This window comes from Mirounga leonina, unplaced genomic scaffold (genome assembly GCF_011800145.1).
Source record: "Mirounga leonina isolate KUSES-001 unplaced genomic scaffold, KU_Mleo_1.0 Mir_168, whole genome shotgun sequence".
In the NCBI taxonomy this organism is placed as follows: domain Eukaryota; kingdom Metazoa; phylum Chordata; class Mammalia; order Carnivora; family Phocidae; genus Mirounga; species Mirounga leonina.
In genome coordinates this window covers 53,504,073-53,520,743 of record NW_023270426.1, presented here as the reverse complement: position 1 = coordinate 53,520,743, position 16,671 = coordinate 53,504,073, and the positions used below count along the sequence as shown (strand labels likewise).

The 16,671-nt window shown below is 34.1% G+C and overlaps 1 protein-coding gene across 3 annotated transcripts in view; it reads right to left on the bottom strand.

Moving 5' to 3' along the window:
* Positions 1 to 16,671, bottom strand: part of XRCC4 (X-ray repair cross complementing 4) — a 776,985-nt gene that overhangs the window by 67,674 nt on the left and 692,640 nt on the right. For all 3 annotated transcript variants that reach the window (XM_035014787.1, XM_035014788.1, XM_035014789.1), the window contains one exon: positions 8,764 to 8,911. In XM_035014787.1, coding sequence (XP_034870678.1) covers positions 8,764 to 8,911 — 148 coding nt within the window. The remainder of the gene's footprint in view (positions 1 to 8,763; positions 8,912 to 16,671) is intronic.

The following is a 16,671-nucleotide window of genomic DNA, read 5'->3' as shown; positions in this document are numbered from 1 at the left end:
TGGAGAGTTCATATTCCAAACTAGGGCCCCACAGAATATTACCCTTTGGACCATTACTAAGCCTTTCTTAGGAGGGAGGGGAGAGGCAAATTGCATGAGGATGCTCTGCTTAAGCACATTTGAAAAGTGATTACAAAGTCAAATGAATTATTTACTATGGGTTTCTCAGAGCCTTTAAAATATAAATCTCCAAGTTCTATGGGTTGGAGCACATGGAAATGTGGAAGCTATAGTATACAGCTATTTACAAACATTTGAATATGGAACCCCTTACTGAGTACCTGATAAGATCTCCTTTGCATATTCTACAGAATGAAGTATGTTAACGGTATTCTAAAGAATAAATTCTGGACTCATCTAACTTCAATAAACATCTTGAATTTCTTCCTACCAAACCTCAGAGGTGGGGGCATTTTGTTCCTTTCTATATATTTAGCTCTTCTGACCACAGGGACTAATATTTTTGTAGTTAAGGATCACTTAAGAAGGAGCTCGAAATTAAGTTAGTATTGTTTCTAATAAGAACTTTATACTCCAGTTCTGGTAACAATGACTGTATGGTATATCCCTGTGTTTGATTCCCTGTCTTGGTCTCCAGCATAATCTTCATTTGGTTGCATCAAGGCTTTGGCTCTCCTTGGCCACCTTTCCTCAGTGTCGGAGCCTTAATTCTTAGACAAAGTTTTCATTTAGATCAGATGCTAATTTCAATATCTCTTAAAACTAGTTTGCTTTCAAGAAAGAGAAACTACAGAGCTGAGAAACAGAACAGCTAGAAAAAGGTAAAGCAAAACTGGGGAGAAATGGGCTGACACAGCTGAAGATACGACAAGCATTAAAGTATTAATTAAATAATCTAATCTGAGCATTGTGTTCATTGATTTTTATTAACTGGTTGCTAATTTCAGTAAGACTGGGACATTGACTCAATTTAGCCAAGTAAGTAAATAATGAATGGATTAGTTAATTTGTTAAAATAATCCCACTAGTCCACCTGGCCATAACTGACTTAATGCTACAAATAGACTTTTATTATATTCACTCTTTTAGGATGTTGGAAGAATTAGTAAGAGCTCCAAAAATTTAAAGAATTTTAAATGAAAAAATCTTCCATGGTTATTATGTTGTATTATAAAGCATGACCTCATTAAAAATTTAAACTGAGTGCCTAATAAAGCCTGAACATGGTGATATTTCGTTGAGATACGTATTGTGCCCTTATATATTTATAGAGAGTAATTTTATGTTGTTTACACTCAGTATTTTACCTGATATTAATAAAGTATACAAATATGAAAGTAATTTTATAATTTCTGTAGTACTTTTCAGCTGGTTCATTTTGTTTAATATATAGGATTAAAAACTCATACTGAACAACTCTATAAATCACAATTTCAACTGATGTAAGATAGTAAATAGCAAGGAATGTACAGCATATGTTTATGTTGAATAACTCTTAGTGTTGATGCTAGTTGACAGAACAGGATGAGTGTTCCCCAAGCATAATCATATTGTGGGGATTAGTCACACTAAAATTTTTTAATGAATATTTACCAACATATACCACATTCAAGGAGTTCAGAGTCTTACTAGAAGTGGGAACTCTTCAAAGATCTAAAAATATTTCTGAAAAAAAGCATTTACATTTACCATAAAAAGGGAAAATAGCACTACAATTCTGCCCCTCAGGACTACTAACACATGTCAATTTAAGCTATTATCCCTGTGAACACTCTACATAAGTTTCAGTATGTTTTCAATTTTCTAGTTTCCTGTGTTTCAAGAGAATGAAAGTTGTATTATTGGGAATCCAAAATTGTACAACATTAAGCAGTTTGAAAGTAGAGTTAAAAAAAAGAAAAATAAACTAGGTACAATAGCTTTAGATAATCTTAAATGATTATATCTAAGAAGATGTAAAAAGGACCAAAATATAAGAGTTTTCTAGTCAATATGATATTTTATAACTCTCAAGAACTTGAGTTTAAAAACAATATTAAAAAGCAGGGAAGACAGAAGAAAAGTCCCCCGTGATGTGAGAAATGAAAATGCTTACATGTATGCAAGGAAAGGCTGAATTTTTAACAAGAAGTACACAGCCAGCTTGGTGTGGCCTCTGAGCAGCCCTTAGCCTCATCACACTCCCCCCCGCCCCATCTAGCTCTCCCAACACCATCACTTACACATTCCACCTGGGTACATGCTCCCAGGCTGTTTCCTCAGGATTTTGAGCACTCTGCTCTCTACTCTGCTATTGTACTTCTCTTTAACCTTCAGATTAGAGCTCAGATGATTCCTCAAGCCACACCCCCTTGTCATGTTTCCCCTAAATCTTGAAATCCTTTAAAAGTTTGCAATTATATATTGATGTAATGATATAATTAATGCTTGTCTTCTCTCATATAAACTAAGTTTTATGAGATCAGGGCCTATCTCAGTAGTATGTCCCTCATGCTCAGCATGTAAGCATCTGTTAAATGAATGAATGGTGAATGAATGAATGAATGAATGAATGAATGAGGGAAAACCATAGTCAAAATTTTCTTCTCAACAAACAGCATCTACTGTGTACTTCTTTAGTCAGTGTGAGATCATGTAATAATAGTCATACAATGAATATAAACTCTACTCAGTGGTTAATGCAGAAGATACGGAGGAAATGACATTGTGAGGGACTGACAAAAACATGTGAAATCAAGCATATTTTTAGAATTGAAAACAAGTAATGAAGTCAAACTTCCCTGATAAATTTAATGGTATATAATGGTTAACACACCATGGTATCGTGAACTACAAACTCAAAACTTTCTGTGCAATTTTTCTTCACTAGAAGTATAAAAAATTGTATAATACATTCATTCTCAGCTTAATTTTTTCTACTTTAACATGGCTAAGAATACAAAGAAAAACAATATGGTAGAATATCTATATTTAGATCATTAAGTATTCAGAATTTTGAAAACTCTTGAAAATGGTCATCTAAGAGTTACATCTATGGAATGTCTTTAGAAAATACATTTAAGGAGATATACAACCAAATATTTCATGTGCTTTTACCATGATGTGCAGGTTTATAAACAGACATAACCTATTTCAGTATAGTAAACTGAAAGAAACCATCATTAGTCAAACAGCTTCATAAACATTAGTGACTGGTTGATGCAGAACTAACCGTTTAATTTAGTAAGATAATAACAGTAACAGTAATAGACAGTGATAATAATTAAACTAATTTTATGGCCAAATTTGGCGAGATGCAATTACTCATCCATGTAAAGACAGCTCTCACTCAGGCGCCTGGGTGGCTCAGTTGGTTAAGCGACTGCCTTCGGCTCAGGTCATGATCCTGGAGTCCCGGGATCGAGTCCCACATCAGGCTCCCTGCTCAGCAGGGAGTCTGCTTCTCCCTCTGACCCTCCTCCCTCTCATGCTCTCTGTCTCTCTCTCATTGTCTCTCTCGCAAATAAATAAAATCTTAAAAAAAAAAAAATTAAAAAAAAAAAGACAGCTCTCACTCTTATGAACAATGGAGAATATGTTATTCATTAATCCACAGAATAATTATTTAAAATTACTCACTATGTGACCTTGGATAAGTTACTTAAATTTTCTGTATCTTTGTGCAATAGAATTTTTGCATTATTTGACAGAATTGGGTTAATATTTCCATAGTAAATAGTTCCCACTTAAGATGGTAACGTTATTTTTTAGAGTAAACTCAAGGACTTAGAAAATTACATTTGTCTTCAGTTACAAAATATTTTTAAGACACTGGGAGTGACACATTTTTTTTAGAACTTACTAAACACACTAGACTATTTAAATATAAAAGCTGTGAACCATTACAAATGCAGTTTTAGCTTCCTAGTTTTTGTTAATATTTTCTTATATAGCTAAAGAATAATTGTTTTCGTATTAAGGGTGGAATTTTACTTTATGTTAACATTTGATTATCTATTGAGAAATTATCTTCACTATAGCTTTTACATTTATTGACAAATTAATGTGCTAAATTTTCTTGTGTGGAAGGTATCTAGTTGTTCACTAATCATATTTCTATCCACTCATTAAATGGTATTTTAGAGCCCAGACACTCTGAGAAGTCACTTCTGATTTGCCTGGGTCCTTACATCTATCTGACGAAAAATCTGTTGTCTTTCTACCATAGAAAAATGTAGAAAGGAGGTAAAAGCGAATGAGAATGAAGAAATTGAACAGACTTGGGTCTTTATGTGGCTTCAGTATTTAGTTTAATCTTATTCCTGAAGTTTTAGGCATACTTTTTATCAAAAGCAAATATATGAAGCTTGACTTCACTTTTCTATCCTTAATACAACATAAACAAGATATTTGAATAAAATCTTACAGAATATGGTAAACATTCCCATAATAGTTATTAGTCATGTTTTCTGCTAAAAACTGTACTGTGTATTTCACTATTTAATAGTTTTATTGGTAAAAATAACTTTACTACAAAGTTCTCTTTCATATTTAATACACAGAGTTCGCCCAGAAATTTTAAAAGTTTACTTACAAATTGATTTACTTCTCTCAGCTAAAAAATAATGCAATTTTTATCAAAGGCAGCTAAATTACAATTACTATTTCATAATGCTATCATATTAATTCATAAGAAACTAGGTTATTATGCTTTTTAACCACGAACACACTTAAATAAGATAGATAAATAACACATTCTGATTTTCTAATATTGCCACACTGGTGAGATGGAATTAGAGACCCCATCGATTAGTTCTAAGCATACCTCTCTAATATAGATCAAAAGTGGGTCTCAGATTCACATAAAATGTCCTAAAACTACTCCCACTTATGATATAACTTAAAATTTTGGAATAACATTCCAATTTAAAATCTTAAGGCTGGTGTTTTCCTCTCACTCTGTTCTTGTAATCACAAAATTATTTGTGTATATCTCTGTCTCTCAATAGATTATAAGCCCCTTCAGGCAGTGAACCAAGCACAGGCTTTTAAAATAAAACAATGGTTGTGTTGCTCTAGAAAAATAAAATATAACTCTGAGCCTGAGTTGTTTTTCATCTGTAAGAAGGGTAAATCAATATCTACCATGTAGGATCTGTGTGAGATTTAAATGAGGGATCACATATAAAGCATCTACCACAATTCTTATTTATTCTCTATCTCTCTCTTATCCCACACCTTGTCACTGTACCAATGACAGTATCACAATAAATTTTAAATAAATGTAAAAATTACCATGATTTTGTTTTATGGATTAGTATTAGTATACCTTAGTATTTAGATTTTTTTATGAGTACAAAGTAACCCATGGTATATAGAAATGTACTAAAATTTTTACGTTGTGAAATACTCATCAATATATAAACTTAAAAGACAATTTTCTCATTCATAGATATCTGTATTTTTTTAATCTTATATTTTTCATGAATTTTAATTGCTAATACCTAATAAATGGGTGAGTAATTTATTGCTGAATCATGTTCATGTTTTCAAAGTAGTAGTTAAAAGTATAATAAAATTATAGATATTGGGAGATTTTACAGATCATCTAGTTCAATCATTTCATTTTACAAAGGAGAAAACTAAATTCCAGAAAGAGGCAACGACTTGCACAAAATCCAGTAGCAGACATAAATTTTTTTAAATTAAATCAGAGTACCTATGATTTTCCCTTCCTCCACTTTGTTTTTGAGGTGCAGAGCTAGAGAAGCCAAGAGAAGCCAAAGAAAAAATATGGAAGGTGCCCAGTGGGAATATTTGAAGGGACTAGAGGCCACAGAATTTGTCAAAGAGGGCTTAGGACACTAAGAAGTTTAGAGTTAGGGGCCAATATCTTTTCAGCCCTAAGAAGTAAACATCCACATCTGCATTTGTTTGGGAGGCTACAGTTAGAGTATATTTGCCTAACTGAGGTACATGAGAAATCATCAGAGAAAAAAAGGTGTTTAGGAAGTTAGGAAATAGGTAATAGTTTAAATTTAAAAACATAAAATAAGGGTTAATCATCAGTATTTGAGAATGTCTTAAGTTTTCTTCACAGTTAAGAGCTTGTCTTTATTTTTTGTTTTGTAGAAGCTTTCTCATGTTTTTGATTAAGAAGACTGGGAAAGAACTAGGACTTTAACAGCCATAAAATTTCAGCCTTCTGTATTCAAAATGGAAAAAACAAAATCCAAAAGTATATAAAAATAAAATAAAAACAAAAAATATAATTTCTCTTTCTGCTTTATTTGGGCAAAGGAAGAGGAATTGTAAAGCAGGGTATCAACCACTCACCATCCAATTGATAAATGTTAAACTAAATTTCCTTTCATCTTTAAAATTCTTCCTGACATCTAACATATGTTTTTCATTTCTTGTAAGGGCCAGTTGAGCCTAAAGGTCCAAAGTAATATAATTAGCAGACAATTTGAAGAAGTTGATATGGTTTATATCAACTTTTAAAGTAGTGAAAATATACAAAATAAGTACTGGCACGATTATCAAAACACAGAAAAGGAACACAACATTAACTGCATATATTTGGTAGAAACAAACACACTGCATTTATTAAAAAGTCTAAATAAAATATTTAGTCTTGATTCAGATCTAAACTTTCTTCATCTCTGTACCATGCATACTGGAAACCTATTCAAGCAATATCGTGTAATCAGAAAATGTTAGTAACCTCAAAACTTTGTATGTCGTTCACACACAGCGTGAAAAGAGCTAAGGTGCAGCTCTCTAACATAAAACCAATATATTTCATTCTTCCCTCAGACCCTGAAATCTTTATCAGAAAAAACGTAAAACCAAAAGTTCTATGAGGACGGGGCTGCATCTGTTTTCTACCCTCCTGAATCTTCAACATCCAGTTTATGTCTGCACACAACTGATTCTCATTGCTCATTTGCTTACAGATTGACTGAATGAAGTACAGAGTTTCCTGAATATTTCAAACTGCTTGTAATTTTATTTTTCCCCATATTAATCTGTAGGATTAGCCTGGCTGCTCCAATGTTTGCAAACTGGAAATATTTTTGGTTCATTATTTAAAAGAGATAATGCAACACCTTTGAATTCTATGAAGCTAGCAGTTGATGAGCTAATGAATAAATTCAGATGATAAACACAAATCAGTAAGAGTTTAGTACACATTGGGTTTTTATATGTATTGTCTGAAGACATAAGGGCATAAAACCATAAAGGCATTTTCAAGTACCAATAGATCAGGCCAATTGTGGAGAGAATAAAAATCCAATGATAAATACACAAACAAAACAATTCCACTATTAACTGTACAATGCTTATTTTCAAACAAGAAACTTGAAAACTCCCTCCTATCAAACCATCAGTTTCCTGAAGGCTTGGATTGTGCCTGTCTTGGTATCCTCACTGTCTAAAACTTTCTGCTCTCAGGATGTCTTCACACTTTTAAAAGTTCTTGAGAACCTCAAAAGCTTTTGTTTATGTGGACTATATCATATTCAAAAATTAAAACCTGAAGGGGAGGCTGGGTGGCTCAGTCATTAAGCGTCTGCCTTCGCTCAGGTCATGATCCCAGGGTCCTGGGATTGAGCCCCACATCAGGTTCCCTGCTCCGCGGGAAGCCTGCCTCTCCCTCTCCCACTCCCCCTGCTTGTGTTCCCTCTCTCGCTGTGTCTCTCTCTCTGTCAAATAAATAAATGAAATCCTAAAAAAAAAAAATTAAAACCTGAAAATTTTTATATCTTTATTAATTCATTTAAAAGTAATAATAAACCCAGTATATGATAACATGGATATCATATTCTTTATGAAAGATCATTATATTTCCCCAAAACTCTTGTGAGATCAATCTTTTACACTTTTGCATATCTGTTTCATGGCTGGCTTGAATGAAAAGAGTTGGATTCTCATAAGCCCTGCATTCCATCAGATCTTACATGTTATTTTAATTGCATTATACGAAATATATTCCACACAGGTATGGAATTGAAGAAGGGATGAACTTATGGATACCCCCAGAGGTCCTCATTTCACACTGTGAAACCACTGACCTGTAATATCATTTGTCATATGGCTATTGTTTAATAACTACTCGCTAAAAGTTAATAAAAAGTTTACAGAAAAAGAAATAAATTTTAAGGGCACACATACATATATCCAAGCATACAAATGATGTGCATATTCATTCTGGATTCAACTGATAAATTATTCTTTATAAATGCTAACTGTTTTGCTACAATAAAGTGTTAATTATCCCAAGTCCTCAACTCATTACAACTAAAAACTGGGATGCAGATCAAAGGAGGGTATGTGAATGAAAGAGTGAAAAACTCTAACAATAAAGCATGTAATTCCAAAATTTAATAGAAAGAAATAGATGACTAGAATGAGACTTTTCACTTGAGAAAATTCCAAGCATAACCAAATCAAGTAGCTAATTCAAATGCTATGTGGGTCTGTTTAAAGCAGTAAATTAGATTGAAACACTTTACTGAAAACAAGCTGGATTCTAATATTTTTAGTATCTACACGCCATTTCTAATTAATCTATAAAAACCACAAGAAAAAAACATTTTGCTTATATTTTTAGCACTTCTGCTTTAAATATTAATAGGAACTAACCAAATACCAGAGAAAATATATTGATTTGAACATTTTACACTTTCCAAAATCACAATTCTTGTTCTTTAAAAATAGCCTTAAGTAAACTCAGAAATGAAAATATAATTTTTGAGATCAGATATTAGATTTTTTTAAATGATATTTCATCATTTGGCAAAAAATAAAATGACTTACTTCTCCTTTTCTTGAGGCCCATGTACCTGAGAAGCCATTTTAGGTTCTGTCCCAAGATTCTTTTGCATCCGCTGCCTCCTCTTTCTACTTGGTGCAATATCTGTGACATCAGGACTTGAAATAATGGAATCATCTCCTCTTAAAGTAGCTAAAATAAAATGACATAAAAGTGTGACCCAACAAAATTATGCATAAAAAGTAAGAACTTGCTGCACTGATATGAAGTGACACTTAAAATACAGTAAAACTATTTTTAAAAAATTCATGAAGATTTGGTTAAGTGGACCAGTTAGATTATAATACTTTAATACCAATATAAAACATAAAGTATATTATACTTTTATCAAGAAAGGATGCTGCATTCTGTCAAGTACTTATATTCAACTAATCTTAGACAAAGCAGTAAAGAATGCCCAGTGGAAAAAAGACATGTTCAGTTAGCAGAGATTTTAACAATTGATCTCTCTCAATTTGATCAAAATGGTCTCTGCCTATCTTGCACAACAACCCTCCCAAATACATCGAAGGCACAGTTTGATCTTTCAATGCTAGAATTAGATAGGAATGCCTTAGAGGCGCCTCTGTAAGATGTTTTTTTGGGGGGCGCAAATACTGCTATAGGAATAGGATAAATCAAATTGATACTAAACAGTAATTATTAACAGGAATGGAGACTTCTGCTAGTGATCCAGAGATAATTTCATAGACTTTTCAGCCAACTGTAGGGAATGAGAACAGGAAAAATGTCTAACAGATGTCTCTATTGTCTCTAAGTCATTAAACTACCCCTAAAAGTGTTTGATATACATGAAACAGAAGCAACAAGAGAAACATGTTTGATTTATATTCCTTTATTCTCTATAAACAACTTAGTTCCAAAGAGCTTTAGGGGAGTTCAGAATTCATTCATCTAATATATAGTATACTTAAGTAAATACATATTTATATAAAAGAGCTCCTTTGCCATTGATAAATAATGAACAATATCAATATAATTTGGACTTTGGATGTCTTGCTGGTTCATATGATTTTTGTCTAGCATGTTAACATTTTAAGGTGATCAAGGGCGAGCTTTCATCCCAATTAAAGAGAAGGCCTTCACAATGTATAAAGTCCTAAAAAGATGGAGATGAGTGGCAAAAATCCTGGACAAGTCAATTCCTGTAGCACAAAGAGGGGTTGGCTGAGTGGAGTCAAGAACCCTAGACTTTTCGGGCGCCTGGGTGGCTCAGTCGTTAAGCGTCTGTCTTCGGCTCAGGTCATGATCCCAGGGTACTGGGATCGAGTCCCACATCGAGCTCCCTGCTCAGTGGGAAGCCTGCTTCTCCCCCTCCCACTCCCCCTGCTTGTGTTCCCTCTCTCGCTGTCTCTCTCTGTTGAAAAATAAATAAAATCTTAAAAAAAAAAAAAAAAAGAACCCTAGACTTTTCAACAGTTAAGCTTTCTGTTACAGAAAGAAGCTGTGAAAATGTTTCTCCCTGTAGCTGAATCAGATGTTTAATTTTCATCAAACTATTAGAATGCATTCAGTAACTGCCATCTACTCCATTTGAGAGGAAATGTGATGCAAATGGTTAGTGGACTGTGATGCTGGGTGCAAATGTTGCTAGAGAGTTAACGGAGTTAATATTTTCATTAGGATTGTAACTAGGATTGTAACTAGGGAACTAACAACAACAATGTAAAGCTGCATAGATTTTGAGTGGTCTGCCTAAACCTTAATTTTTTTCCCCATAGGTTCTATTATTTTTAGTGTGCAATTCTGCAGAATGAGTGGTTTATCAGGCACACATATATCACATCCTAGAAGAAAAGCTGGTATTTTGAAATCCCACTTGCTGCAGCCCATGCTTCTCTGAGTGACCGGAGATCACTTGGACACTGTTGACCACTCTCTTGAAAGTCTTCTTTGGGTGCTTTTTTTTTTTTTTCTTTGAAATGGCTCCATTTTTTAGAACATATGTGGTAGACACTTTGCTATGGGTTTTAAACATATTATTTTATTAATCTTTAACCTTGTGAAGTACTTACTATTATTACCTTCATTTTACTTATGAAGAAGCCAAGGCTTTAGAAAGGTTAAGTAACTTGACCAAATCACACAGACTTTGAGTTGATATTTTATCACATGACAACAAAAAAATATTTCTCCTTAGTGGATAAAGTATTCCTTCATCAAATATTTACTGATTACTGATTAAAGGATATTTTACTTTCCAAAGCTATTTGAGTCATTAGGCCACATAAGTTCTACTACATTTCGCATACATTATTTTACTAGCTAGTACTATTCTAGGAATAGAGAAGGGTAGATAACAAAGGGTGTTTCTTTGAATACATCAAGCTGAACAACTTCCATAATTTTATGAAGCCATGAGATGATTATGGAAGATAATTCTGGTTTCCTGATTTTTTTTCGCCAGTCTGCTCTCACCCAGGGTTTACTCAGTCACATAAGCAATAACAAAGTACAGGCTTGCCTATAAACAAAGCTAGTAAGAATGTCAGAGTTAGAAGATATTTCAACTGTAGAAAGACTTGAAAAATGAAAAAAAAAATGCATTTAATGACATGTTGGACATCTAGGAGGTAATAATGTTAAATTTGTTTAAATTAAAATGGTAAGGGTAAGATTAAAAAAAATAAAGTTATCAAAAAGTTCTGCCATTCATTTTAAAACTCCAAATAATGACTTAACACATTGGCACCCAAAAGCATGTTTTATATGTAATATGGTTATACTACTTGTTATGCATATAATTTATAAGTAATTTACTTTAAAATACAATGCAATTAAATGTATGTTGTTAGTCAGGGTGAGCTATAACCCAGGTGTTGCTAGCACCTACTCAAAAATGCACAGCCCATTGAGTTGAAGGTCCATTTCTGGGTCTCTATTCTGTTCCATTGATCTATGTGTCTGTTTTCGTTCCAGTACCATACTGTCTTAATGATCACAGCTTTAAGTCCAGAATTGTGATGCCTCTAGCTTTGGTTTTCTTTTTCAACATTCCTTTGGCTATTCAGGGTCTTTTCTAGTTCCATACAAATTTTAGGATTGTTTGTTCCAGCTCTGTGAAAAATACTAATAGTATTTTGATAGGGATTGCACTGAATGTGTAGATTGCTCTGGATAGCATAGACATTTTTTTTATTATGTTCAGTTAGCAGAGATTTTAACAATATTTGTCCTTCCAATCTATGAGCATGGAATGTTTTTCCATTTCTTTGTGTCTTCAATTACTTTTGTAAGTGTTCTATAGTTTTCAGAGATCCTTTTCCTCTTTGATTAGGTTTATTCTAGGTATCTTATTGTCTTTGGCATAATTATAAATGGGATCAATTCCTTGATTTCTCCTACTTCTGCTTCATTGTTAGTCTATAGAAATGCAACTGACTCCTGTACGTTGATTTTATATCCTATGACTTTGATGAATTCCTATTATCAGTTCTAGCAATTTTTTGGTGGAGTCTTTTGGGTTTTCTATATAGAGTATCATGTCATCTGTGAAGACTGAAAGTTTGATTTGTTCTTTGCCAATTTGGATGTCTTTTATTTATTTTTGTCATCTGATTGCTAGGCTAGGACTTCCAGTATTATGTTGAACAACAGTGGTGAGAGTGAACATCCCTGTCGTGTTCCTGACCTTAGGGGAAAAGATCTCAGTTCTTCTCCATTGAGGATGATATTTGCTGTGGGTATTTCCTGTGTGGCTTTTATGATGTTGAGGTATGTTCCCTCCATCCCTACATGGTAGAGGGTTTTTATCAAGAAAGGATGCTGCATTTTGTCAAGTACTTATATTCAACTAATCTTAGACAAAGCAGTAAAGAATGCCCAGTGGAAAAAAGACAGTCTCTTCAATAAATGGTGTTGGGAAAATTGGACAGACACATGCAGAAGAATGAAACTGGACTATTTTCTTACACCATACACAAAAATAAACTCAAAATGGATGAAAGACCTAAATGTGAGAAAAGAATCTATCAAAATTCTAGGGGAAAACACAGGCAGCAACCTCTTTGACCTCGGCCGCAGCAACTTCTCACTAGGCACATCTCCAAAGGCAAGGGAAACAAAAGCAAAAATGAACTATTGAGACTTCCTCAAAATAAAAAGATTTTTCACAGCAAAGGAAACAGTCAACAAAATCAAAAGACAACCCTACAGAATGGGAGAAGATATTTGCAAATGTCTTATCAGATAAAGGGCTAGTATTCAAAATCCATAAAGAACTCAGCAAACTCAACAGCCAAAGAACAAATAATCCAGTCAAGAGATGGGCAGAAGACATGAACAGATATTTCTCCAAAGAAAATATACAAATGGCCAACAGACACATGAAAATTTTAATCAACATCACTCGGCATCAGGGAAATACATATCAAAACCACAATGAGATACCACCTCACACCAGTCAGAATGGCTAAAATTAACAACACAGGAAACAACAGATGTTGGCAAGGATGCGAAGAAAGGGGAACCCTCTTAACTGTTAGTGGGAATGCAAACTGGTGCAGCCACTCTGGAAAACAGTATGGAGTTTCCTCAAAAAGTTAAAAATAGTACTCTATGATCCAGCAATTGCACTACTAGGTATTTATTCAAAGGATACAAAAATTGTAATTTGAAGGGGCACATGCACCCCAGTGTTTATAGCAGCAATGTCCATAATAGCCAAGATATGGAAAGAGCCCAGATGTCCATCAAGTGATGAATGGATAAAGAAAATGTACACACACACAGGAATATTCGACCATCAAAAAAACTGAAATCTTGCCATTTGCAACAATATGGACGGAACTAGAGGGTATTATGCTAAGTGAAATAAGTCAGAGAAAGACAATTATCATATGATCTCACTCATGTGGAATTTAAGAAACAGAACAGATGAACATAGAAGAAAGGAAGGAAAAATAAAATTAGATGAAAACAGAGAGGAAGGTAAACCATAAGAGACTCTTTAACTCTACGAAACAATCTGAGGGTTGCTGGAGGGGAGATGGATAGGGAATGGCTTAACTGGGTGATGGGCATGAAGGAGAGCACTTAATGTAATGGGCACTGGGTGTTATATGCAACTGATGAATCACAAAATTCTATCCCTGAAACTAATAATACACTATATGTTAACTAAATTGAACTTAAATAAATTTTAAAAAAAAATGCACAGCCTAGGAGCAGACTGTTGAGATTCTAAAAATAAAGTCCATATCTTGAGGGGGCTTCTAGAAGCACTTTTGTTATTTGTATATCAGTGAATAATAGATTATTAATTAGTATAGTGAATGACAAAAATGTGTGTCTCTTAGCAAACACAAGGCATGAAAACAAACATGATGAATATTGCATATGGGCTCTCATGAGTGGAAATTAAATGTATTCCAGATACACGAATTGACTAAAATATTTTAGAGATACTCTCCACCATTTTACAAACAGGCTATAATCCACTGAGGTCTGTTTAATCTTGGAGACGATACCCTGTGCTAAATTTTTAAGTGGTTTTGGGTCCAGTTGTGAACTCTGGACAACTGGTGGCCTGATGTCAGGAAAAAGCATCACTTCTGCCTCAGGAATCTTTTTATTTGCCAAAAGTGAACTTTTTATATGAGAGTGTGACTGAGACATCTAAAAAGACAAGACAGCTGGAATTTCTTCAAGTTTATAGAACAGGTTTATGAATTATTTTGTGCTTACTTGTTAGTAAATACTAAGCTGATAATTGTGTGTGGGGGAAAACCTAATCTGGTAATTTGTTATTATTAGCCTCATACTTCAAACCTCTTGGTATCTACCGTTATTTATCACAAAGAACCTAGAAGTTGTGTATAACCAAATGTTTCAGGTCAGTTCACTGCACCTTATTTGTATTCCTTTCTCTTGACAATTACAGGGTGGCCTCTCTCTAATGCTGTCATGACGAAAAAGGGCTAGCATATAAGTTAATTACTGTTTAAACTAAATATATCTTTTTTGGTTTGTATTTGTACTGTGAGAAACAGTTTTCCCTTCAGTTTATTACATACACGTAATAGCAAATTATATTATAATAGATTTTCTTAATTCATAAATTCCTTTAAAAGAAAGTTTTGGTAATATTTATATAGACTTTAATAAAAGGGAAAAGGTTCCATCCTATCCTTTCTTCTCCACCCCTCAATGCCAGAAACCAGGAAAAAGAGGCACAAGTCCCATACCTGGTACCTAGATATTAACTGCTCATCTCAAGCAGTCTTCAAATTTCCACCCATCCTACCTCTAACCTTTACTGTGCTAATGTTTGGTCTTATTTCATTTGGTCTTGATGCTGGATACTTTATTTCTATTCTGATAATGGATCCCTTGAAAAATGATTCAGGGTCTCCAAACAAGCAAAGCCATTTTATATTCAGCAGAAGGGATCCGAAATAAACCTTCATCTCCATCTGTATCTATGAAGTCAAACATGGGACTTCCAAATTGTATTATTCATAACCATACATATTTTTAAGGGCAACAACCGAAGTTTTCACTTTCAAGTACTGCATCCCATTTTTAAGGAAAAAAATCAATTCATATTAAGTTTACCCGGTTGTATATACTCATTTTATGTATGAAAAAGAACTTGAAGAGAGTTGGAAAAGAACAGCAAATGTTCAAAGGGTAATGAGAAGGAATGTGGCCTGGCTGGAGTAGTGTTCACGAGCAAAAGATACAGAAAATGCTTGGATAAGTATGGGCAGCAAGGAAGGAGGGGAAAAGAAAAAGGAGACAGAGATACGCTAAATAAATTTTCAACCTTTCAAATCTAGGCAGAAGACTATGAATTCAATATTGACTGTTTTTTTTTCCCCTGAGATTTCACCTCCAGAATTCTCAGTTTTTACTATTATCATCAGTCTCTGTCATAACAATGTGTCTTTCACCATTTCCAGGAATTTTTTTTAAAAAGAAAACAAAAGAAGAAGAAACTCTTGCCAATGAACATACTACAACTGAAACACTGATGGGCAGAGCTGTGGGATGAATTTCAAGTTCTCATTAGGTTCACTGAACCTAGAAAATGGGGAATCTTTACACAAGCCTTGTTATTGTGAAAGGTGGCTCCACAGAAAGCCACACTTCTTCTCATCTGACAGAAGAACTGCAGGAGTTTGGCAGTCGTATTTCAGACATGAGAGGCAGTGTTGGCTTCTCTGCATACTCCCAATGTCTCAATGTCCAGACAAAATGACACTGTTGGCTAAATTGCCAGCAATCTGCATAAATCCCATGAGTTAAACTACCTGGTAAACTATTGGCTCAGCTATGTGCTCCCTTCCAGCACAGCCCACTTCAGTCATTTCAGTCATCCCTACTAGTTCCAGTCCACAGCAATCTCTCCTTACTCTGTAAGGCTTACAGTTTGAACCACTCACTTCACACATATGGTCTTATTTTGTTATTCTCTTTTTATGTATATCTATTTTTTCTTCAATTAGATCAAGGACTATGAATACCTTACAGCTAGAGGCTATACCTTATACCTTGATATATCCCTAATATATTACCCAATAGTGTTACAATGAGATATATGAGGACTTGAAAATTTTTTCAAATGTGTATTTTATTTTTTTTATTTTTTATTTTTTTAAGATTTTATTTATTTATTTGAAAGAGAGAGAATGAGATCGCGAGAGAGCATGAGAGGGGGGAGGGTCAGAGGGAGAAGCAGACTCCCTCCCCCGAGCAGGGAGCCTAATGTGGGACTCAATCCTGGGACTCCAGGATCATGACCTGAGCAGAAGGCAGCCGCTTAACCAACTGAGCCACCCAGGCGCCCCTATTTTACTTTTTTTAAACCAAAACTTATTTACTTATGGCCTTCTAAATGAGGTGTAGAGAAAAAGAGAATCAGAAGACCTGGGTCTGGATCTCTAGTTCTG